The 26,469-nt window shown below is 42.3% G+C and overlaps 1 protein-coding gene across 1 annotated transcript; it reads right to left on the bottom strand.

Moving 5' to 3' along the window:
• Positions 1 to 131: 131 nt before the first annotated feature.
• Positions 132 to 25,034, bottom strand: LOC130192245 (chromodomain Y-like protein 2). The gene is made up of 7 exons (XM_056412049.1): positions 24,627 to 25,034; positions 12,501 to 13,104; positions 8,902 to 9,119; positions 4,513 to 4,685; positions 4,214 to 4,424; positions 3,928 to 4,071; positions 132 to 3,040 (listed from the first exon to the last, which is right to left on the bottom strand). The coding sequence occupies exons 1-7, from the start codon at positions 24,648 to 24,650 to the stop codon at positions 2,882 to 2,884; spliced, it is 1,533 nt and encodes a 510-aa protein (XP_056268024.1). The 5' UTR covers positions 24,651 to 25,034; the 3' UTR covers positions 132 to 2,881.
• Positions 25,035 to 26,469: the final 1,435 nt, after the last annotated feature.

Genomic DNA, 26,469 nt, shown 5'->3' with positions numbered 1-26,469 from the left:
ATTGGCTTGATAATTATTCTAGGAGGTATCGTAGGGGCTCGATGAGTGACCTCAGTCATGTTGGGTTAGACTGGAAATGAATAAACATTCATCAACAGACGCCGAGAGAGTGAAACACTAAGACCAAAGCAAATGGTGAAAGCACGTTTTCTTTATTGAAGCAGCTCTCTACCCATCACAACGTGGGGATCAATCTCTGACATATACTTAAACTGTAAGGCACAACAAGGTGTGCTGTGAGACAATGTGGGAGGAAAAAAACATGAATGATGAAAGACATAGCACCACACGCAATATTGTGGTCATAAAAGACAACATATACAAACCTGTCAACACCACAGCCATTTGCAATAAATAATGGAGAAAATATAAGTAGTTATTTTTTTTCTTATAATTTATTTACTTCAAATTTCAAGCACACTTCAAACATGCTCAGGTGGGAATTTGGATACAATGCGTAGAACAGAAACTACCAAGTAAAGATGAATTCAGATGCGTTCGATATCTCAGACGGCACACTGAAAATAATTTGAAAATGTGTACATGCTAAATAAAATGGATAAATACATGAAGACCCACGTGTTACAGGATGAGCGGTTAACACGCAGTGGACCTGAGACGGGTCCTTTTCGCCTCTTCTGGGATCCTAAAGCCAAGCTGGAGGCGGGATTAAGTGTTATTCACCAACAGAAAAGAAATAGTTAAAAAAGCAAATGTAGGCACCCATCTTGTAGAAATTAAAAATAAAAATAAAAATCCCCAACAACTTCTGAGAGATTATTTAAACCTAGTCTTTGGTGACCAAACTGCCAGTTAGGTTCTTCAAATGATTGTTGATCTTGCAAATTAGGATAAATGACAACTTCTAGTGCACTAAAATGCAACAACCACACATTATTGTATTTTTCATAAACTTAAGTGAATGTGTGCCGTTTTTTTAAATTGCATTTTAGTTGCGAACGATGACTTAAATGTCATAAATGCTTAATCAAACCATTGCAACCATCCCCCCCAAAACAGACAGAACATCATGATTAATGATCCAATATACTTGAAATACAATAACAAGCATCTCATTAATCTGTTCAACTTCTAAAGCTCAGTAAAATACAATATTATACATTAAAATAAACATGGTTTTGATAATTTACAACAAAATACTTTATCTGAAAAATGTCAAAGGAAAAAGGTAAACATTCAAGACGTGTAATGTTTACACATTTGGGTTTTTAAAATTATATAGGTATAAAATATCTGACCCATTTTGCCCATCAAAGTCTTTTTGAGATAATTTATAAAGGGTGATTAAGAGAGCCGCGTGGCACTGCACATCCAGACAGTTATCTCTAATAAATAAAAAAATACACGGCACCATTTCTAACAATACTTCCACTGTTTATACAAAGCATACCCTGGTAGTCAGGCGGGAAACACACCTATATGTACAGTATGTTACATGCAATGAGTAACACATGAGTCAACATCATATCATACTCTGTGATCTGCATGTGTACCAATGCAACAATGGACATATATCTTCAGATTTTTACAAAACAATTTGAACAGACCTACGTTTTTTTCGGCATACAAAAAAATCGCCCCTGCACATCCTGTGATGCACATCCTGTGATGCACATCGCCGTCGACACACTCTGAGACCTCCACTCACCACAGCGTCGTCTCCGGCTACGTGACGGCACAACACCGAACACGGACTATCCGCGTGGTCACCATGTGAAGAACTGGAGCACTTATAATCACGTTGGAGTGACCACAACTAACAGTCAGGTAACATCAACATGACGACCACACGTTCCCCAGTGACCGTCTGCTTTGATGTCTAGAAGCCGTGTTGGACACACGTGGAACGCCCCCGTGCGGCCGCTCGAGGAGACACGCTCCGTTAGTGATCCTCTCATGTCACACGGGTCAGACCGGAATCGAATCGTCTAAAGTGATTTTGTTCTCGACCGGAAATGCCGTTTGATTAAGAACGGACACATTTGCACGTTTCGTGCCGGCGTTCCCACGAGGCCTTCGGTGTTCCCCAGTTCCACTTGGCAATCCCATTTCCATCCAAACGCGTCTCCCTTGAAAGAAAAGCCCTCACCTAAATTATATTTAATTTGTATAAATAAAATGACTGAAACTCTTGTGGTTTTGGTTGATAAGTGTACACTTCTGCACTAGTCGCCAGACGGCCTCATTAGTACACGAGCATTCATCATGGTTTCATATAACAGAAGCTAATTTATGTTGATTATGATAATGATAACACATTTACTGACAACATGTCTGCCATGTGTAATAAAGACTAACGGTTTCAACAACACGTCATTCTCTTTGAGTGTTCCCACTGACGTGTTTGTGGCCGTAAGTCTTCCGTCCGTACGGAGGATGGAATGAGCAAAACAAAAAGCCAGTGAAGAAACGGCTATTTTCAAAATGTTATATATATATTTTTTACACACTTGAAATTAATTTATATTAATATATATTATAACATGCCGTCAGACGTACATTGATTTCATACCTTTTGATAATTTCATAAACACTTACATCTCACATGAAACACACTGTTCCCGCCTGAAGAACCCCGTCAGAGCTCATTTAAGCAATGCACATCTGGCCCTTTGCTCTTAGACTCCTAGAGAATAAACATCTGGACAGCTCCGGCTCCAATCACTATGAAATACAAGATGACGACAACAAAAGGAAGATGAGGATGAAGTTGTTGTTGGAAGACATGTCAGCAGACAGAATCCCCTTTGCCGATGGACAGAAACAAAAGACCCTCGATGCGACCGTTCCTTTGAGCTCACGCCGTTGTCATCCGGGATATTCCTCTGCAGGTCATCTTGGTGCCACTTGGATGGACCGGTCACTTCTCGCACGCCTTGTTCTGCAGGTAGCTGAAGAGGGCCTCCAGTCCTTTGGTTGAACACCACAGCTGCTTCAGCATCTGACACTCGTTCTCATTCACTTCCTCCAGGACCGACATGAGGATACTCCTCACCAGGCATTTGGATTCTTCCAAAACCTTTTGAATAACATACACAGAAAGGGGAGAGGGTCATGTTGGTTATATATATATACACATATATATATATACACACATATACATACACACATATATATATACACACATATATATATACACACACACACATATATATATATATATATACACACACATATTATATATATATATACACACACATGTATATATATATATATATACACACACACATGTATACACATATATATACACACACGCATATATACAGGACTGTCTCAGAAAATTAGAATATTGTGATGAAGTTCTTTATTTTCTGCAATGCAATTAAAAAAACAAAAATGTCATGCATTCTGGATTCATTACAAATCAACTGAAATATTGCAAGCCTTTTATTCTTTTAATATTGCTGATTATGGCTTACAGCTTAAGAAAACTCAAATATCCTATCTCTAAATATTAGAATATCATGAAAAAGTATACTAGTAGGGTATTAAACAAATCACTTGAATTGTCTAATTAACTCAAACACCTGCAAGGGTTTCCTGAGCCTTGACAAACACTCAGCTGTTATAAATCTTTTTTTTAAATTGGTCTGAGGAAATATTAAAATTTTATGAGATAGGATTTTAGAGTTTTCTTAAGCTGTAAGCCATAATCAGCAATATTAAAAGAATAAAAGGCTTGCAATATTTCAGTTGATTTGTAATGAATCCAGAATGCATGACATTTTTGTTTTTTTAATTGCATTACAGAAAATAAAGAACTTCATCACAATATTCTAATTTTCTGAGACAGTCCTGTATATATATATACACACATATATACACACACGCATATATATATATATATATATACATATTTTAAAAAAAGAAAACGTTGCCCTGTGTCTCGTCTGAATCAGGACCTACCACTGCATTGCATGACGCCATTTCCTTCACACGCAGCATCACTTCCTGGTTGAATGTGGTCGGCCAGAAGACCTGTGACACCAGACCCCGACTGCACGCTTCTTGCGCTGTGAGTTTTCTCCCGCAGAACAACATCTCGTTGGCCTGTCATTGGGGACGGAGGGTGGTTTCAGTGTGGCATGCAATCCAAACGTTTCATTTGGGTAAACTGACACCGGCTAATCAGGTGCTTATGTGAATAACCACATGTGATAAACATGGAGGCCTCCGTGTTGCTGTGACCCACCAGAGCGACGCCCAGGATCTGGGGGAAGGTGTAAGAGGAGCACCCGGAGGGGGTGAGATGGAGGGCGGCACATGGAGCTTGGAACCAGGCCCTCTCACTCGCCCACACCACATCGCACAGGGGCAGGATGGAGGCCCCCAAGCCCAGAGCCGGTCCGTTTATTGCTGCCACGATGGGTTTCTTGAAGTGGATGAAGGCCAACACAAACTCCCTGAAGGGGCCACAGAACAATCAGTACCAACTCTGTCGGGTCGAAAGGAAAGTCACTGTTCATGGCGGAGACATTTTTTCTCTTTTACCGTACGGCGTCGGCGATGCGGCTGCTCTCTTTTCTGCGATCGGTGGACAGACGGCCAATCAGGTACGAGGGCTCCAGGCCGCTGCAGAACACCGTCCCCACGGAGCTGAGCAATAATAGTTTACTGTCATCAGCAGCTGCGTCACCCAGAGCTCGACACACCTCCTTCATGATCTGAAAAGGAATAGGAGGAGAAGCACATGATGTTCTGAACTCCACTTGGAAGACAAATTGAAAGAATATGATGCATCCATGAAACCCTTCAAATAAGGCTCGACAGCCACAGAAAAAAGAAGGGAAATAATAATGACAAACACCAGGGACGCATGAACGCTTCTTGCTTGATGCTGGTGACTTTGTTTCTAGCATGTTACGTTTCTGTCTGAGCAGCTTTAGCTGCAGATGAAGGGTTCACGTGACACGAATGAGGCAAGTAACTTGGAAGCTGAAGTGTGAGAACAATCGGAGTAAGTCAGAAAAGTTGTTCATCTACCTCTCTAATGACTTTTTCTCTTAATTAATTCTGAGCAAATAATCCAAGAAAAAGCAAAGAAAATCAATCAATGGCCAACACGGGACACGAAAACAATATATCTTTCTGTGCAGGTAGAGAGAATTCAGCATCTACAAACAAGTTTGTCCTTTGTCTCATGTGGAGGAAGAAGAGCGAGCCGACATCGTCAGCCGGCCAGATAATCCGTTCCCAGTTTTAACTGGATGCGAGTGTGTGTGTGCGTGTGTGTGTGTGTGTGCGTGTGTGTGTGTGTTCTATAGCGTGGTTGAAATTAAAATCCTGCTCAGATTCAAGAAGCAGAGATGGGCAGATGCTGTTTCCAGTCTGTGAAACAGAGAGGAAGACGAGAGCAGTCAAAGCAGCGAGCAGATGCCTCGCTGCTTTCCACAGACAAACAACAACAACAACAGGTGGTATCCACAACAAAGGAACTCGCAACAGCAAACATCAGCTCCCTAGCAATGAAAAAGGGTCAATCAATCATGTTTTTTATTAAGCAGAGATTATTCATAAGTGTTCCGTTCTTTACAGATTACAGAATGCCTTTTGATATTGGAATTAATGTATTATTACTAGTTTATTTAGTTTCTGTCAGGTAGTTTTTGCCTTTCTCTGCTGTATAACCTTACACTCCCTCGTTCACTTATCCACTGCTTCCTCAAGAACAGACAGTGGTTTACTCTAGAGAGCAGTAGAGGTCCATGAAGATGCCTGAACTCAAACACAATAACAATACAATGGCAAACGAGTGTGTGTGATGCTCTACACGGTGAATGGGGAGTGATTGTGGACACAGTCAAGTCGTCTCGGAGACAGCGGAGCTGTTTTCAATTTGATTTCAATCATTTCCCTTTCAAATAAAAATAGTAAAATGCTTCTTTCTATTCACTCGCGTGCCAACGACATATGACATGAGGGGCAGGTTATTGTAGCCATTGTGTTGCTTGAGAGTAGAAAGTCATACAACAGAGGAATGTGTGTTACGCCGGAGAGGTGACAGAAAGAGGACCAGTTGAGAGCTCAGGGCAGGGCGTGTGTTGGGATCAAAAATGTTCAGGGATATTTTTGGAAGATTTTAAAAAGCCATTCAGTCGGCACATGGGCCGACTCTCTTGTTCCTGGAGCTTCGAAGACGGAGAGGGAGCCATCGGACCTGTTTGATAAGCTCACGGCTTACCGTCACACAAGAGTGTACACACACACACACACACACACACACACACACACACACACACACACACACACACACACACACACACACACACACACACACACACACACACACACACACACACACACACACACACACACACACACACACACACATCACTGTATCAAAGAAAGACCCCCCCCCCCCCGTAACATCTGAGACGCATCCTGCAATCTGAGGGGAGGAGAATCCTGTTTACTTAGATTTATGACCCAGAGGTGGATGGTTATGACATCCACCATTAGCTGTGGCTACGACATTCACAGACCTCAAAGGGAATCTGCATCAGACAAACTCATGTGTTCTCAAACGTCAACTCGCAATAGAACACATTTTCAAGTGTTTACTAAATTTACAAGCTAGAATTGTCTCGATGACATATGCGTCATTATTAAAAATCAGCAACGTAAACTGTAAATATCGACCTGAATGGCACATGGCCTCTCCACTTCACAGGGCCAATACCAGCGAGTGCAGAGGAAATGCAACACAAGGAGATGTTGATCGTTAAAAAAATCAAAATTCATAAACTATGTCATTATCAAATTAAACAGAAGAGTACAAAATGTTGCAATAGTCACCGTAAAAGAGACTGAAAGCAAACGGACTGGAGAGAGCCGCCACTGACCTGCGGAAGAAAGTGACTGAACACTTCTCGGGGGAATTTTAAATGGAGCAGCTTGTTGTTGATTGGAGTGGAAACCAATCAGAGGCAGGCAGCCTCTCCAAGTGGTTCATCACGATGCAAGAAGCAGCGCCTGCTGCAGACACACCAGCGCCACTCGGCCGCCATGTTGGAACCACTTCAGTGAGAACGGCTCATCCAAAGCAGCACACTGTGGTGGCCATACGTCAGCACGTACACACTCAGAAACAGAATCGCGTTGGGTCCCATGTTACAGTTATTCGTGGGCTTTGATCAAACTCGTACAGCATCGCTGTCCATCGCTGTGACAGATTATAATACAGCACAACTCCTGAATAAAGAACGCACAGTTTGTTCCTCCACTAAATCTTTGATTGATAAGGAGTTAGCGCGTCAAAGGCCAATGAGCACAGCTTGTAGATCACTTTGGGGAGTGCGCCACGTGGGTGGAACAAAGCGAGAGGTCTGCAGGTAGAATTGAAAACCTAAACTGGGGAACCGTGTCACAATCTCAGCAGTGTGTGAGATTGGGTTCAAACCGCAACACCTGAGCCTCATGAGACGAGAGCCACGGGAAGCCCAGGCAGTCCCGGTGACATGGCCACGATGTCACCGAGGCCACGATGTCACCGAGGCCACGATGTCACCGAGGCCACACAGCCCGGCGCAGGCCTTCAAAAGATGCTAAATGGGGGTTAAAAAACATTTGTGCCTTTAAAGAAAAAAACATAGGAAACTAGAACGGGCACTTGGTAGAGTGCATACCTTCGCATATCACAAGATTGGGCATTGAATTATGAACATGTTGGCATTAGTTGCATGCCAATTGGATAGAAATTGACCGTGCTATGGTAAAAAGAAGATTTTGACCTTTTCATGACCTTGACCTTTGACCCGATCGATCCCAAAATCTAACCAAATGGTCCTCGGATAATAACCAATCATCCCACCGAATGTCATGCGATTCGGTTTAATCCTTTTTGAGTTATGCGAGTAACACGCATACAAATAAATAAATACACGGCGATCAAAACATAACCTTCCGCATTTTCAATGCGAAGGTAATAATCCCAAATTCAGCCGTTACTGGATCCTGAAAGAGAAATGTTTAACTTGCCCTGTGCCCCCCCCCCCCACTTCAACCTATTCTACATTAAATAATTGTGGCCGTGCTACCATTTGTAAATCTTGGTTGACCACCATCTTGCTCCCACTCTTTTTTTTCTCTCCCCCCCTTCTTCTATACACACACACGTTTTTTTTCCTTCCCAGTATTGTTTGAGATAAATAAACTCTAACAGTTTCAAAGAGGAGTTTCCTGTGATAATGTGTTGCATACGTGTTGTTATAATGAGTGCTTGGATTCACTCTGAATGTGGACTAGTACTTTCACTACTGACATTTTGAGTGAACGTTGTAAAAGTAAAGCCAACACATGGTCAGATAGTTTTGAGTCTCTTTTCTCCCACGTTAAATATACATCACAGTTTCCGGCTTCTCCTTTCTTCTCTGCTCGCGATCACTTCACATTGCTGCTAACTCTCCGTTTGAACCAAAAGAGCCGACACTAATTGGACAAAACAGAAATATTTGCGTCAAAATTGCAAGCAGTGGAAATGATTGGAAATATGATAATTTCCCGGGGTCTCCAGTTCTCTTGAAGAATAAGTAGATAATGCTCTCCTCTTTGAAGCTTCTGCATCATTTATTCTCTAGTTCAACCGACACCAGATGGAATCACGGTGGATTATATGTACCCCCTAATTACTCTTCGTGTTTTGAGGACATTTTGTGTCAGTATTAAGGACAGAGCCCAGAAGCTATGTCCTCTTTCTCAACAATGATTCATGCAGCTCAACATATTCACACCTGGCAGTTGACAAAGAAACCAGTTTTCAAAAGTTGGCATATCTAGAAACCTCACTGGAGGAAACTTCCCAAACCGAGCTCCATGGCGACGGCACATACACTCGATACGTCGCTGCATCCCGGAGCAACACGAGAACACACGACCGCTCACCTCTGGGGTCAGAGCGTTGTTGTCCGTCGTTTGGCTGGAGAGCAGGACGTGCGTGAAGCCTTCCTCCTTCCGCACCACGATGTCTCGAAAGCGACAGTTGCTCTCGCTTTGTCGCACGTTGTAGCGGAGCCGCTTGTCGAACACGTAGTCTTTCTCCTCGGCCATCTTCCGCTTTACCGAGCTGTGTAGATGCATCTTGCCGTTGGCCAACGGGGAGCCTGAGACAGTGGGGGGAAGACGACACACATGTCAATGAGTCTTCTCCGACGCGTGTAGCTATTAGACACATGCTATCAGAGTTGACCGTTAGCACTCCCCCATGACAGAAGCATTGTTTGAAATATTAATTTAATAATATGCTTTGTATTTTTCAACCTGGGTTGTTTAGAGGACCACCACGCACAAACTGTTGTGATTTACGACATTCAAAACCAGATCTCAGGGCTGCACGATCATCAGCTGAATGGATAAAAGACTAAAGAGTTAAGTAGAGCGTGTGTCTTTTATATCCAAGATATAACAATGCAGGAGTAAAACAATAAGCTATTCATCACTCAGGAACACAATCAGTGTTTCTAACCAGACCAAGTGATGTGATGTCTTTGTTTAAACAGTTCTGCAAATGTTGATTATAAGAGTACTAATATAAAAGCTGGAGTGTTAACACAAAGGTGCGTCTGATATGCATGAAGTAAGTCAGTGGAGACTTTAATCTCACAAAAAGCCCGAGAAGGCAGCCGCAGTGTTTTTAGACCATGAGTGATTTCAAAATGAATAATGCAGTGAAGCTTTAGTCGGCCCTTCACAAATCAGTAGAACTTGACTTTTGAGTTCGTCACTGATAGAAACAGCAAGAGCAAACAAAAAAATGAGAGAAAAATACAGGTCGTATTCTTATATAAAGATATGCTGAATTTTAATTAATGTTTACATTCTCGATTGAAAAGGCCTGCAATGTATCATCCCTCTTTCTCAAAGCCAACACAACATATCATAATTAAAAATGCCAATTAATCTTAATCAATCTAACAAAACAGAATTATCTGGAGTTTGACTGCATGAGAACATTTATTATAAAAGTGAGTTTCAGATTAAGAGTCCGTTTCAATTCAATTCTACAAAGGAAGACCATGAACAGGGATCCGCCTGGACACACAGCGCTCTTAATGGCAACCGCGATTTCTCATGGCTGAGGGACAAGAGGATGTGGCTTTGGTCTCACTGAGAACACCAGACTTTACATTTATGGACAATTAAGAGGTGCTTTTGGAAATTGGCGCAGAGTGCTACCATTAGCCAGCTGATTGTCACCGAGATGGCAGCATCTTTATCATCGTTGTTAAAGGAATGACATTTGCAACATCCATGTGCGAGCTTCCAGGTAATGTTATAATGCCAGTACGAATTGATATCCTCCTTAGGTTATGACTATTATTTCTCCTGTGGCGAGATGGAGATTTGAAGGAAATGTTACATGAACAATAGTCAATTAAAATCAGCGTTGAGAATTACATCTGCTCATGTGCTGCGATGCAAGCAAATATAGAGCACTCCTCTATATTTTCTTACAATCCAATGCAAAAAAATAAATGATTGTATGACCGTGTGCACATTTTGCTGCAGTCGACAGCCTCCGTTCGGTTGATGGTCCTGATGTTCTCACAGAGAGAAGATGACGGCTCACTATCAAGTTGTGGTGCTTTGACATGAGAGCCTATCGGACTCTATATAGAACTGTAGTGGACATTTTCTATTTTCAACATCACATTCTAAACAGAAGTTATAAACTTGAGGTTTATGGGAGTTTGTCAATAGCACATCATAGAGAGAGCATCATAAAAACTAAATTCATACCAATATACACATACTCTCTGTATCTAAAAAGAACAGTTGAGGTACCCGGCACCAATAGGACAAAACATTCCTTTAACGAGTATTATGCACAGTGGGAATGGACAAACGCCATATTAATTTCCCGCTGAGGGGATATCGTTATTGGCATATGAATGAAAAACGTTCTGATCCGGATTTTATGTCAAGCAAGCTGTGGAGGACCTTTCTAAAACGCATGTAATGATTAACGATAGTGGTGCCGGCCTTGGACTGTGACCCAGAAGATGCATTTAAAGGTGTTATCAGCGGCTCCTGTAGTGAAGCACCATAGTAGCAGCTTTTAAGAGTGTATCAGCACAAGTCTCTATCAAAGTGTGTCTGCTGAAATATACGGAACAAATCGATTATGAAATAGAAAGTACCTGTCATGGAAATTTTAATTTATTTTAAAATATCTATCTATGTAGCTGCCGTATGTAAGAGGAACTGTTCGGGAACTGCATCATTCATATCCATATAGAAAGGTCCCCAGATATATCGAGATGACATCGAATACACAACAATATATTGCCCTACAGGTCAAATACGTATTACAGGTTCTTTAGAATCCAGTCACTATTACATAGATTTCTCACAATTTCACTGAGCTATAAAAATCGCTGATGTTAGAAGGTGGTATAGATTCAGAGTTATGAACTGCGAGAGCATTGGCAATCATCATAAAATGACCCATCATATCTTCACAATTCCCAGTTCTTTATTCACAAAATTTAAGTCCACATTTCAAATAAAGAACATGTTTCTATAACGGTCATTACTGGTGTTTACTAACACTAAGGACAAGCTGGCAACTACAGCACTTGCTATTTAAAAATGGAAATCTTTGGGATTTTATTTAAGTTAAATGATTACTTCACGAGAATGCTAAAGAGCTGCAACTCTTAAGATGATTTACCAGCACTTCTAAACCAGAGTATCTACGTCACTGTAGCAGCTTTTTGAATACCCTACACGACTCTAATCTCTGGTGTCTACAAACTCCCCCCATCCAGTCGTCATCTCCGTCATGCCGTTATTACAGAAATGAAATCATCATGACATTAGACACGCCTCTTCTGTTGAAGGGAGAGCAAGTCACTTTTAAAAGAAGAAAAACATATTCTCTTGGTAATGGAAAAGCTGAATTATTGAGCAAATAGTGCACTCCCAGATTTACGTGGTCTGCTGTGTAGCTATACCAGGAGCTTACGGTGGCTCAAGTTAACACACTTTAGGTAGATATTGTTATGTAAATGACATTAATTAGTCAGTTTACTGACTTTATGACTCCACCTGTATTATTACATTACATTTACCATTCTCCTGTACCATAAATGTCACTTTCCTGTACTGTAATTGTGACAAGTCTCATTTAAATGTGTAATGGTTATGGGAGGTATGGTCTCTGTAAACGGCTGCTAAAATACAAATATTGAATAAATACTAAAGTAGATCGCTTATATTTTAACCCTTTTCTACACATGTGGACTTGACTGTCGAGTAATGTTTTGTTCCTGAAATTGATTTGTGGTTATTTATGTATTTTAATTCTACATTAAATTATCCTCATTTGTGAAGAATTTGGGGTATACTTTGGCTCGCTATAACGTTGTATTTTCTTGTATTATTAACCATCAGATGACATTATCAATATCTGTCCACAAAAACAAATCCAGCATCACCTAAGCTGTATTTTTCTTATATAATTTAAGGTATTCACAACTTACCGAGCTCAGCAGTGAACTTCTGTCCGGGGGTCTCCGTGCCTCCTGGTTCTCTGTCCCCTCGGTCAGTGGGCAGCCTGTGGGACCTCGCTGCTGTCCGGTACACGAGGGGGTCCGTCTCCCCGTTCTGCAGTCCGTTATGAGGAACCCTCCCTGGAGGAACAAAGGGCGGCTCTCCCGGTGGAGGAGCCTTATACGTCATGACTTTGATTCTGTCCCCTAAAGCAGGTCTCCCAGGTCCAACACCCCCCTTCCTCGGCTTCTGAGCGGGTGCTGCCCCTCCACCTCCGATGCCTAGAACAGCTCCTACTCTCACTCCGACGGCCGGGCCACAAGTCCTTTTCTTCTTCCGGGCCTCGGATCGAGCTCTGGAGTTTTCCGTCGCCGACGGCTGGCTGGTGATGAGGAGCTCTCGACGACTTTTCGGAACCTTGTGCCGTTTGTGCGCGTGCAGCCTCAGGCTGTTGAACTGGTCAATGAATTCCTCGCAGTGCAGCAGGTGGTGCTCGGGCTCCCACGTGTCTTCCTTGCTTCCATAACCTTTCCACCGGATCAGGTACTCCCACTTACCCTTCTTGTTCCGCCTCTTGGCCACGATCCGCTCCACCTGAACGCAGCACATCGGAAAGGTCGAACAAAAGGACGGTATTGTTATTACGAAAAACGGTTGCTTTACTCCTCAAACACTGCTGCAGAAATAAAGAATGCAGCGATTAACCCGATCAGCGTAAATATTCACATTGCATTAGGCAAAGACATATACGCGTTCAATCGTTTTTATAACAGGAAATGTAATTAATACCGTGGAGAAAATGTTACCAACTCATACAAAATATGTTGCTTAAAAGCAGAGCTCTGTGGGAGTGAGTGGCCTCCGTGTTAGTTCATTTCCATCGCACCACACACGGCTGCATCGGACGTCTGGCATTCACAACAGTGAAGTTTGCCATGCACGTTCACGATCCCCCGAGGATGATCCTTTTCCTTTTGAATTGTTTTTATACACAGTAAACAATGGCGGATTGTTGAACGTGGAATTGTATGTTGAATCATAGACATTGCAAAGGAATGTTGTGATATCTCAAGTTTAAGATAATAGCCGACACGCTGCAGAAGGAAGATAGGAGGCCCCAGCTGAGCCAAGATGAGCCGCAGGCTGCCATCACCACGACACCGGAAACATCGACTTTCAGAGGGAAGACACAAACTGGAAATGCCTGTTGACAAGTATACAAGGCCAGTATTTCACATGGGATGGGACATCAGTGACTTGAAAAAGATGTATAGCGCTCCCTAGCATGGTGCGGGGAGAGAGAGAGAGAGAGAGAGAGAGAGAGGTGTCGATTGTATCACTGTGGTTACATTCTACAGCACAATCAACTCACACCTCTGCACGAAGGTGCTGCATTGACGGATTCTATGAAGCGAACGCTTCACCCTGTCAGCTCGACTGTGTGCGTGTGTGTGTGTGTGTGTCCCTGCTCTGGGTCATACAGACACACAACCGCTTCTCACAGTCTTGGCGCAGACAGAGAGCAGAGAGGAGAGACGAGACAGTCATGTGACCTGGCCGCCCTCTTTGAATACGTCCTCACCTGAGCACTGCTATTGGCTGCGGGCTTCACGCCCACAACACGGCTAAACAAGAAGGAAAGAGAAACTACTTGCAGTCGACACATCGTGTGGACATTTTGAAAAAAAACTGCATGATATAAAATTATCATGCAACAATCACCATTTTTAGAAAGTATCCTTTATTCATGCACGGAGACTTATTTCACAATAAAAGGATGTTCTCTACAAACACATGTGACCAACGCACTAAAAACAAAAAGGTTTCCTTACAGATTATACGGTAAAATTATTGCTTTACATTTTGGCCATTTTAAGAGTTTGTCGTATTTTCATAATTAGTAGATCATATTATTCATCACATTTAATTAGGCCAGGATACCCGTGACATCATAATGTCCCCTGTCCACTTAATTGTGTTCAATATCTGAATAAACCCAGTTTAAAAAGTGACAGTAGGCAGAATCTACACCAAGCATGAAATAAGAATAGAAAGAAGATTCTCTAATTCAGTAGAAATTAAACAGTAATATTAAGGGTGTCTCACTACTTTTTTTCTGTGGCAACACGATTTAAATTAGATAAATTAGGGACTATAACACCAACATATATGTTTTGTATTTTAATTTATTGGTAATAGCTGTTGTTGCAACAAAAGGGCAATTACATATTACATTGTTTACTGAAGGCCATACTATGATAGCGTCATCTACAAACATATGTGTCTTATCGCTCAAATAATCAAGTAGATTTTGTTTAGCTGGTTGATTTGCATATCAGACGGTTCACTTCAGAAGATTCTGGATGGAAGATTTCTAGGTGTTAAAACTCCACAATTTGATGAAGTACAGACATCCCTCTTTCATAATTTGGGGGTTTAAAGTCAGTGAATAATGTTGATTCAACAGGTTAGAAGTCAACTCCAAAATGTTAGGTTTCTGTAGATTGATATGATATAGACGATATTGTGAATGGATATGTTAACTCGATAACTTCTGCTGGTTTTTTTCAATTTACCAGATGAAATTTGACACTTGAATCTAACCGCGGAATTCTTGATGATCTTTAAATAAAACTCAAAACATCTGGTTACTGGAACGGGCACTCGGTAGAGCGCATACCTTCGCATATCACAAGATTGGGCATTGAATTATGAACATTTTGCCATTAGTTGCATGCCAATTGGATAAAAATTGACTGCGCTATGGTAGAAAGAAGAGTTTGACCTTTTTATGACCTTAACCTTTGACCCGATCAATCCCAAAATCTAATCAAATGGTCCCCGGGTAATAACCAATCATCCCACCAAATTTCATGCGATTCGGTTTAATACTTTTTGAGTTATGCGAGTAACACGCATACAAATAAATACACGGCGATCAAAACATAACCTTCCGCATTTTCAATGCGAAGGTAATAAATGCAATTCTCAAAACACTGACTGATGCATGTGCAATGAGAGCAGCCACAAACAGGCTGAGGGGAACACAACAGGACCAACTGAAGGCCTTCATTTACTAGCCTTTGTAAAATCAGACAAAAGATAAAAAATCCCAAACACACACACACACACACATCACAAACAACACGTAACGCACAGAACAAACAAACAGTCAGCTTCATCCATCCTCAAATTGAGAACACGTATAACTACACATTGCACAGAGGTTTATGGTGGACAGCTCTACACACAGTTTCTTCACACTCCTCCCATTGCGGCACATTTACGCTGAAGAACACAACCTCCGTTTTTTAAAATCACACGCAATAATATCCCCAGACCTCATGTTAGGCTCTTCTGATTCGACAGCAGTCGTTGACATTTACTCTGACGATGAACGCTGAATACAGCTCGTTGGACTTTGAGGAAGGGTCTGTTGAACAAAACTCATGGGACATTTACTCATTTGGGCCACGCGTCAGATGGATCATGGTTGGAGGATTTCATCAGAGTCCAAGTGCAGCGGTGGTAATAACTGCTCATCATGTTCTGAGATGTGCTGCGCACATTAACACGAGTAAATACACTTTGATGGGTGAGCCGAAGGCCGTCAGAGAAATGAACAGATGATCAGGATGCTTACAGTTCCCAAACCCCGTTATACATAACGGCATTGCAGAGAGAGACGGATGGAGAGTAAGAAGTAAAGAGAAGGAAGGAAAAAGCTTGGGGTAAATGTTACACAGACCGGAGAGGTTGAGAAACACTTCAAGCAGCAAAGTCGACATGAGGACCAAACTGAAAGGGTCCTTCTCTATTAATAAGTTATATATACAATACACACATATATATATATATATATATATATCTTTATTCCAGACTCATGGGTCCATAAAACAACAAACACAAATACAACAACAATATATACAATACGAGGACACCGGTCCAGCCATTGCAGCCAAAAAATCACTCGGGATTAAAAAACATACAAACATTTGTTCCATTGCTTCCAGAAACAAGACAAATCCCTGGTATCACTCAGTGCTGGGTCAGCCAAGGCTTTTATAACTACATTCTCTGAGACACTTCGTCAACATTTAAATTTATACATAAAATTCCTCAAAACAGCATGAAAAGTGGGAACATTCCGGCTCATAAACATCTGACTTGCGTTTGTCCATCTCGGAAGCTTAAGCAGGATCCTGAAGGCATCATTGAAAGCCACCTGAATCTTTTTCATTTTCCCTTTACTATAACTGCACCACAGGTGGGCTGTATACAGAGGAGTACAGTAGGCTCGAAACAGAGCACTTTTAACGTCTTCTGTACACATGTGAAATTCACGTGCCAGCATGTTGTATATACACACACACATATATATATATATATATTAGTGCTGTGAAAAATAATGCGTTAACTCAGTTAATTAAATTACAGGTTTAACTAGTTTTTTTTTTTTTTAACGCATGCGCAGAATGAGCTTCCAATCCGTCTGTTGGTCGTCTCGAACCAGCAGCATGTCATTCTGTCTCTACGTGTCGCGTTAACACGACTCCGATCTCCGTCACGCACGCCGCAGAGCTCGGATGCCGGCGTGTGCGCGCACATCGGGACGAAAAAAAGTCACTTGCACCCCCCCCCCCGTCAACAACTCTTCTCGGAGCTCTTGCCTGTCTTGAGAGCCCTGTAAATGTATATATGTGATTAATCATGATTAATCCACAGAAACCTGTGATTAACCTGATTAAAAATGTTAATCGTTTCACAGCCCTAATATATATATATATCAGTACGAGAGATTCCGGTGATTTGTCGTAGAGACCTCTGCTCACAGTGAAAAGCCTGAACCATCGAAAGTCTTTCTTCTTCCTCCTCTTTTCATTTGGCAAACAACGACCCGGACCGACACAGCCAGCATATGGGATGTGGGACAGACGCTACAATCCTAACGGGAGGCAAACAGACTTCGACGACAAGTTAGGAAATTAATTTTTGTATGGTTGTCACATCAACGGACACAAAAAGATGAATTTACAGATGTAACCGCCTATGTGCAGACGTACTATTCTACCGCCCACAAGTCCAGAAAATCGTTCTAGTCCAACAGCCAAGCCACATACACAACCTACAGTACGACCAGAACCTCTGAAAATATTACGCTCACTGTACTGATCATCATATGCAAGCCACACATTTGCATGGATGCCCATGCGTAATAGACCTCTTGATTGAGTTCACTTTTTGTTTCACTTAAAAATTACCATTTTAAATAACTGGGTTCAACTGGGGACTTACAACCTGATAACGTGGAGTTGTTTTTGGCCGCAGGAAAACCGCTCTGATGAAGATAATTAAAGGAATAAATAATGGCCCCTTTATTGATCCCACAGTGGGGACATTCGTCTCTGCGTTTAGCCCATCCTCAGTTATTGAGGAGCAGTGGGCTGCAGTAAAGCACCAGGCGAGCAACTGGGCGTTCAGTGCCTTGCTCAAGGGCACTTCAACATGCAACTATGGAGAGAGCGGGGATCGGAGCGGGAATCGAGCTACTCCAAATTGCCAGAAACACCAAAACGAAGCTTATTTTGCCACATTGCTGAATGAATAAATGGAGAACGGTTTACAACACATTTACCATAAGAACTTCCTTATGGTCATTACGTAGTAATGGTGCACAGTAGAGTGGGCTGCACAGTGGGGTAGTGGCTACAGATGTCGGTATATTGTTATAACTACGTGTCGCGACTGACCAATTCATACCTTTTTAGACACAATCATTTGTTCTTCTCATTTAATGTTCAGACTGAAATGTCCGGCGACCATTTCTATGAAGACTAAAGCTCCTCTTCTTTGCATCAAGACGATGACCATCATGTCCGTCATTAAAGGGAAATATTTTGGAGACATTTGCATTGAGATTAAATAAAGGTTTCTATAAATCAAAAGTTGTACACAGAGTAATATTTACAGGTTACCACTTTAAAAGTATCGGCCAGTTCAGAAAGAAGGGCGCGTTTAGTGCCAGTCTTCGCTCATTGTAGTTCGTAAGGTCACCAGAGGGAGTCGCTCACACGAGTCCAATGTGCGGCCGCATTGAACAAGTGTAAAGTTGGGGGGTCAGTCGGTCAGGTGGAGCACTCTGTCTCTCTGGGGCAGTGAGGACAAGTAGGAACAGGTGCTGCCGCTAGTGCTGTCCATGGTGCTATTGCCGGGTCTCCTGGTGGCACGTCTTCGAGTCTTCTTTCCGCCAACTGTCTACAGCCGGCACTGAATTGATGGCTTTTGAAATATTGTGTCCATGCTGTGTAAGGTGGGGAATGATCTGAGATACGGGTCAGACATGGGGAGCTACGAAAGCACTCTGGGAATAACAGTATTTGTGGAAGAATCCCCCACCGCTCATTCCTCGTCCACTTCTGCAGCCCGTGAATGGGGATCCCCCTCGTTCCGCCCGACTGAATGATGGACACGATCACAAAGAGATGCACGCAACGAGTGACAGCCCATCAGCTTCATCCCTGGCATCTTCCTCAGCATGGCACTCGTTCTGCCCACCCTAACCCATCACGACTTGCCATTATGAGTCCATATTTAATGTATTCAGCGTCATACAAAGGGTTGTCTCCCTCATACATTTATTTAAAACCACCACCGCACCCGAGGGAACGTGAGCACGCTAATGGCCAAACCATTTGGATTCACCGTCAAAGACGTTTGCCTCTACCTGGTGATGCGTCATGATTAGCATGGCGACATGGAACGGATCATACAAAAATGCACATTTAAATGTATTGTTCCGTTTTATATTACCAGCTTTGAATATCAACAATAAAAACGTATGAATTTAAGAATTTGGCGAGCCCACGAGATGGTGCTCTTTGGGATTTTGACGTTGTGTGATCAGGCGTCGGGCATCTAGCTTGATTTAAGCACCTCCTCGTGGCCTTGACCTGTGAAGGGAATCATGACGATGCCCCCAAGAGGGCTGGCCAGAGCGTTTATGACCAGGCCGGTCGAGAGCGCGCTGCCTCTCCTGAAACTCACTCACGAGTCACCGAGCTGCTTCAGACCCCGGCAGCGCCCTGCTGCCGCTCCTCCCTCGGCGGCTGCACTGCAGGGATCATCCATGTGCTCGTTCAGATGAGCGCTCCCCAGAACATGGGGGGGGGGGGGGGGGGCGTTCTCAATCGGAAACAGTCAATGGGAAGCAAAAAAACAATATGGCAACAGCCAAAATGCCAAGGTCGAGGCTTTAAAACAGCAAAAAACAGTATGCGACGTCATGGTGACCGTCTACTTCCTACAGCCTACGGTGGACACGTCTCCTTCATACAACTGTGTTCATTTACGTGTATTGCCCAAAACGACATTTTACAAGTTAACATTTGAACATATAGTTGGAATTTTTTTCATTTACTATCACCCAATACCACTTTTTACTGCATCGAGCTCGAGCTCATCACGTAAATTGAAAATATGTGGAGGACTGTGCATACCAGCTGATAACAGCGTCCCAAAAACATTTCATTTGAATCTGGCTCGATGGGACGCCGGTGGTCTCGAGCCCCGACTGCATCTACAGAACCATTCGGACTTGTGCATCCTCCCTTAAATGCATATCCCATACAATGAGGAGAAAGGAGCCGCCTGCAGACACTGCGCTAAAAGAACGCGCAAACCGCATCCGTTTGAAAAATACAGCATGTGGGATTAGTGAACGTAGTAATTGGTTTTACACTTTATTGAAGCATATTCAGACAATAATTACCTTCGCATTGAAAATGCGGAAGGTTTTGTTTTGATCGCCGTGTATTTATTTATTTGTATGCGTGTTACTGGCATAACTCAAAAAGTATTTAACCGAATCGCATGACATTTGGTGGGATGATTAGTTATTATCCGGGGACCATTTGATTCGATTCTGGGATCGATCGGGTCAAAGGTCAAGGTCATGAAAAGGTCAAAATGTTCTTTTTACAATAGCACGGTCAATTTGAATCCAATTGGCATGCAACTAATGCCAACATGTTCATAAGTCAATGCCCAATCTTATGATATGCGAAGGTATGCGCTCTACCGAGTGCCCGTTCTAGTTCCTTTGTATTTTGAAAATACCACACGGATGTCAACTGCCATTGGCTGGATGTTTCCAGGGAATATGTTTGTTGGGTCTTACCTCCGAGTCTTGTGAGTTTCACCACATTTAAGTGGTGCAAATTAGCATGAATGAGTGTGGTCAGACCTGCGCTCGGTTGCACCTGTAAACACACCCAGAAGTGATGTCAGGGTGGTCATTACACAGGTGTCCCGACAGCCACTGACAGACCATCAGTGTTCGTCTCGCTACATGACTTTGGGCTAGACGATGCTGAAACAGCAGCGGGAGGATATGCCCACCTCCATTCTTACAGCGTGGCACTGAAGCGCCAACTGTTACTAAACAGCTGTTGTCTGTGTTTGCAACGTGGGCCTTCTATTTGCCTTCTCCACTTGTGTTTCTCTGCTTTGCGTCTCTACTCTGCTGCTATGTGTTGAAGTGTGATCGTATCTGGGACAAGTCAAATCTCCTGTTCGTTTCAAGAGCTCCCCTGCAGTTTACACATCGGAGGTTGTCGTTTACTCCCGTTATTAAGATCAACACTTCAGAGGAAGTGATGGGTAGGTATTACCACGGCCTCATTAAAAACTCTGTTCAAACTTTCCAATCATCCTCCATTTCTGGTTTAGCTAACAGTAGGTAATGTCAGGGGACTTAGAATTTCCACTAAAGTAAATATATTTAAAAAACCAGTGCGGGCCAAAGAACACAACTTGCTTGATTCTGTGGATTTTGCTGGTTGTGTACCTTCATATGAACCATTTGGCTTCTGATGGAATCCAGCACAGAAGAACATATTACAATGTTCCTCCTGAAGCTAGATTTATAGCAGGGTTACCCGATGTTTCCCCCGAGATACCCACAGCGTATGTTTTGATACATGCCGTGTTGCAGCGATGTGATCTGAGGGGTTTGCAACAGGCATTTCTCTGGTAGCTTTGCATGACTGCATAGGAGAAGGCTAATTCGTTTCAACATTTTTCATTTTGTACATCAATCTCTCCCGGCAATATAAACGTGCAGAAGAAAACCAATCACAGTTATTTGTTGTGTGAAAACAAAGCAACGTTTAAGCCCAGCCACAACCAACTGGCCCACTGGCTCTTCATCCTCGAGATGAAGGAGGAGATGATACTCATCATGATAATGGGAACGCCTGTTTTAGTCAACATTTATGAAACAAGTGCTTCGGCTCTCTGTGTGCATCCATGTTCACGTATTGAATGAGCTCAGAAGCAAAAGGTGCGCAGTGAGCATTTCTGAACAGCAACTGATGCCAGCTGTTGTCTTCTTCGCTACATTGTGGATGTGACAATGCCATTGTTCCGTTTATTCACCGTGCTCCAGCTGCCTCAATGCATTTTACAGTCAGCAGAAAACCTCACCTTTATCCACAATTTTGCAAAACTACTTTCAGAAATGAGCCTACTGACTAGTTTGATTTCATGATATCTGTTCAACACAACGTTATACCATTTATTTACATGTATCTACCATTTTATTCGCATATTTCACTGCTTTTAGGAACCCAAGGATTTTGGTAAACCAATTTCAAAACACCAAAGTTCATCCACATGAGAAAAGGTATATGTTTTCACAAGAGATATGAAGAATAAAAAAAATAGAACTTCCATTTTCAGCTTTAGGGCCATATTATCTCTTTACACTTGTGCCTTGGGACAATTGTGCCTCAATATATAGAGAGCTGAGATTGTTCTGCAATCTTTTCTGTAAAACATGCATGTGTCATATGCAAGTGCCGATAAAAAGGTGAATTTAAGAAATTGTGTAAAATTGAGACAATGACCCCAAATCCCACAGCGTTATTAATATGGAGAACAATGACTTATTTTACTGGTAGGGCATGCAAGAGATCAGAGTGACTGTACATTTTAGAAATGCCCAAACAAGCTCTTACGCATACTGAATTCAGATGTAACCAAAGAAATACAGAATTTAATCCAACCCTCTCACTCAGTCCAGGAGGTCACTGCTCGCTCATCCCAAATGCATCTCAGCCCAGGCTTCACCGCCATGAATATCTTCTTCATAAAATATGTATCGTCAAACTTTCCCTTTCCGAACAATATCTTACAGCTCCACAAACAGCTGCAACATTATTAGCCCGTATATTGGTGCTGGCACTCCTGCACATACTCTTCACAAATCATAACTTGCCATAGAATCCAACAATATGAAACATCTCTTCCTAGATTTCAAACGTTTTTTAATCAAAGCTGTCTGGCAGCAGCAGACTCTGCAGCCAGCGTATCGATTTTGACCACGTTAAACAGAACTATCACCGATGGAGCTGCTGTCATGCGAGCAGAGAAACAATTCACAGGCTCAACAGACTGTTGATGCGGTCTGCCTGCTGTTAGCAACAAAGAAAATCACATTTTGTGAGCAATAAACCTCTTCAAAGATGATCAAATAACCAGCTCCGCAGAAAATGAGTCAATGTCCAGTAATCTCAGGGTAATACTGCCACACGAGGAAGGTTGCATATCAGACCAGCTGCTTGTTTGGAATAAACAGCATTTCAATGCATTATGCATTACTCAGCTCCTACTTCATTGACATAAGGCCATATTCACACAACTCCATAGTACAAGTCAGAGGCTGACGTTATTGTTTTTCCTAATTAGCAGCCCGTAATTACTGAATAATATGACTTGCACGTGGCATAAACCAAACAGGTTTTGCTGCTCAGATAGTTTGTATAAATGCATGAAGATTTACTCAACAAAATAAATGCCTAATTTATAAAGCTGAGACTATGCAGTTAAAATGTATTTTGTAAAATACTGTGAAGGAAAAAAATAAACAGTAAATAAAACTGTCAATAGCAAAAGCACATGGATTCAAAAGGGCCAGGATGTATTAATATACTTCAGTCAGATCGATATATTGTATTTCTTTAGTCCATGGATCCTCTTTAGCAGCACTGTGTTCATTTTCTAAATTAAATGGGTCTCTTGAATAAAGAGCAGGAAGATAATAATAAAAGGTATGCATTGTTGACTGTAATGAAACATTACAAACAGTGTCTCATTTATTAAATCAACCCATTGTCTTCTAAAAGTTGTCCTGCTCGATTCATCGACGTCTGTGTTATTTTTCAGTGCTGGGAACAGACAATGTTCCCCAAGTTTCTTTTCAGATATAAAAGTCTGACATACGTTAATTTACTTCCAAACAGAGACAACTTGTTTTGTCTAACTAACGTTGTATGTGTTGGACCCCGTCGGTCACCAGGCAGCTCGCTCTGTCACCACCGTGACCTAAAGCAGTTGACACCATGTCATCATGACACAGCTGATGACACTCAGTGCTTAATTCAGGGACTTCTGATGTAGAAATCAGGCTTCACCCGCATTCCTGAAAGCGGGTCCTGAGTAATTTTGCGCACGAGGGCAGCGTGACCTTCCAGCCGCCCACTTGTTCAACTTTTACGCCAAAAATTGTCTTGAGTCGTAATGTAAGAAATTGCCACATCAGCCGCGAAAGAAGCTCCCGCAGACTTTGTTTCGACTGACACACATCAAACTGGCGTCTCGGCGTATTCACCACACACACACATGCATACACACGCAGCCCGTGACACATTCACGCCGCTGGACAGGCTGCGATGGCAGCAGATCGGTTGGCACGTATGCACGCGCACCTTGAGAGAGCCATCACTCCGTCTGGAGCGATTCACCATGTCCGTCCGCTCAGCGCCGCTGTCACTTTACCACGACTTTAAACTCGGCGACAGGGCTGCGCGAGTTCAGCCCCCAAAGGACACATTCTCTATTCCCTAGAATTACGTCAAAGTATATCAGAAGCGACACAAAGTAGAAGCAGAAATTATAACGAAACCTCGTCTTCGCGAAAGCACGATACGGGTTAGTTTCGCATGTTAAAGGGCTTAGTACACCGCTCTCTACATGCGCGACGCCCTCCCCTTTACTTCCTAATTCCAGTATTCGTCAATATTACAGAGCATTTCCCGTGGACGTTGGGGTTATCCTACCTCGTAAAGGTCCCCTGAAGCCATTGTGGGGTGCGGACTCAGGCGGCGCGGCGTTCTTTGCCTGCCTTGTGGGCTTCTTTTGGGACCGTCTACTCTCTCGGTGCTTCGGCGAAAGCCCCCGGGTAGACGGGAATTAGCGAGCAGCCGTGTTATTCGAGGCAATCCGCAGTAGCAGATCAGCAGACAGTGTCAATCGAGCCCGGCGCTCTGCGATGGATCGTTCCACACTTCAAAACAAGCGACCATCGGGGCGGTGCTGTTTACCCGGAGCTAAGTGGAGGACAGAAAATTAGTCGTCCCCCAAGCTAAGAATGCGCAGCCCGATGGTCTGCGTGCGCCCTCTGTTGCAATCCAACTACTCAACGGGAGAGGACACATATGTCTTGTGTTCCAGAAAGAAGACGCCAACTGAGGCCGCTCCCTCTACCTGTCCACTTCACTGTCAGCGGAGGGCAGGATGTCACCTTGCTGTCGGAACCATCAGGAACACATTCATTGGCACTGTTCATGAATGATTACTTAGTGGGTGCTGCAAACTATGGTTGTTGATATTCATTCATCGGCCTACTACCCCTTTTATTGACCACGCCTGTCTCAACAGAATATATATTTATATACACATGGATTAATCATTAGGCTACAATAAATAATGTGAACCATTCAAAAGTACGAGATAAAAAAGAACGACGTGTACCATTTTACAATCCTTTCACAATCATCCTGTTGCATCGACTAAAAATGACCTCATACAAAAAAGGGCACATGTTGTACTCCAAAGCTAAAGATTAATGTTAAGGTGGCACGTTAATATAATTACCATGTCATCGTGACTTATTGGTTATGCCTATTTGTGACTTTCAAATGATGTGGCTCAAACTGAAATGTTCAGAAGTTCTTCATCTGTGAACAATAAATAGAGTGATACTTAATGTAATTGAACTATAAATTATTATGAGCGGTAGGTCTTACTGTTGGTCTTGTTACTATTACAATTAAAATCATAAAAGATCAATTTACTTATGCAGCGTTAAAAGACATTTTCATTGACTTTCTTTCTTTCTGTCGTTTATTCTTCCTTTTTATATTTTAAATGTTGACTACACATGCCTCGGCACACATGACCGACCACATAATCAACAAAGCGAGGGAAACCCCTCTACTAGGACATCATACCACACTGTAAGACATGTGGATATATAATTCTGTGTCTAGGAGTGAAAGTACATTTGGCCTGTTTCACCCGATTGATACTGAGGTCTGGGGCTCAGTGCAGATGAAGTATCTCCCCATGCTGTTTTTATCGAAGTATGTACAATCTTTGTAAAAACTAACATTGAGAAACACCTTTAACACAATAAAAGATGCAAACTCATATAGTGGAAGTTCAATATATATATATATATATACATTCATGTCTTTGATATGATGGAAAACCAAGATATAGATATATATGCAACAGTACTTTCCTCAATGGAGTCACATTGACACAAAACAACAGTTGCAGAAGGCGAGATCATGCTGAGTCAGGCAATGAAAAAACATGTTGTGTTTCAGGAGCAGCAAAGAAGTTTTAACTGTATATTTTTGAGAAGGATGAAGAAATGGAAAAACAAGAAGTGTTGTCTGGATAGATTTCAGTAAACTGTTTATCGGTAGAAAGTTTGTTAATGACTTTATCCATCTGGGAAAAAATAAGCTATTTATAATCAAAGAACACAACAGTTGGGTTGAAGTTATCTAGATGCCGTTTCTCAATACAGACCAAATGCTGCATTTTGCCATATATATATTTGTAGTTGACACATTTTGGTGGGGCCTTATTTCAAATGATAAAAGTAGCAGC

Source organism: Pseudoliparis swirei, chromosome 4 (genome assembly GCF_029220125.1).
Source record: "Pseudoliparis swirei isolate HS2019 ecotype Mariana Trench chromosome 4, NWPU_hadal_v1, whole genome shotgun sequence".
NCBI classification, from domain to species: domain Eukaryota; kingdom Metazoa; phylum Chordata; class Actinopteri; order Perciformes; family Liparidae; genus Pseudoliparis; species Pseudoliparis swirei.
Note: the sequence above shows the minus strand (reverse complement) of the source record. Positions and strands in the feature narration are given on the sequence as shown.

Coding starts and splice junctions, on each gene's coding strand:
- LOC130192245 (XM_056412049.1), bottom strand. CDS start 24,650: ATGGCTTCAGGGGACCTTTACGAG. Junction 4,425..4,512: donor CGCATCGCCGACGCCGTACG/GTAAAAGAGAAA, acceptor TGGCCCCTTCAG/GGAGTTTGTGTTGGCCTTCA. Junction 4,072..4,213: donor AGATCCTGGGCGTCGCTCTG/GTGGGTCACAGC, acceptor CCCCAATGACAG/GCCAACGAGATGTTGTTCTG.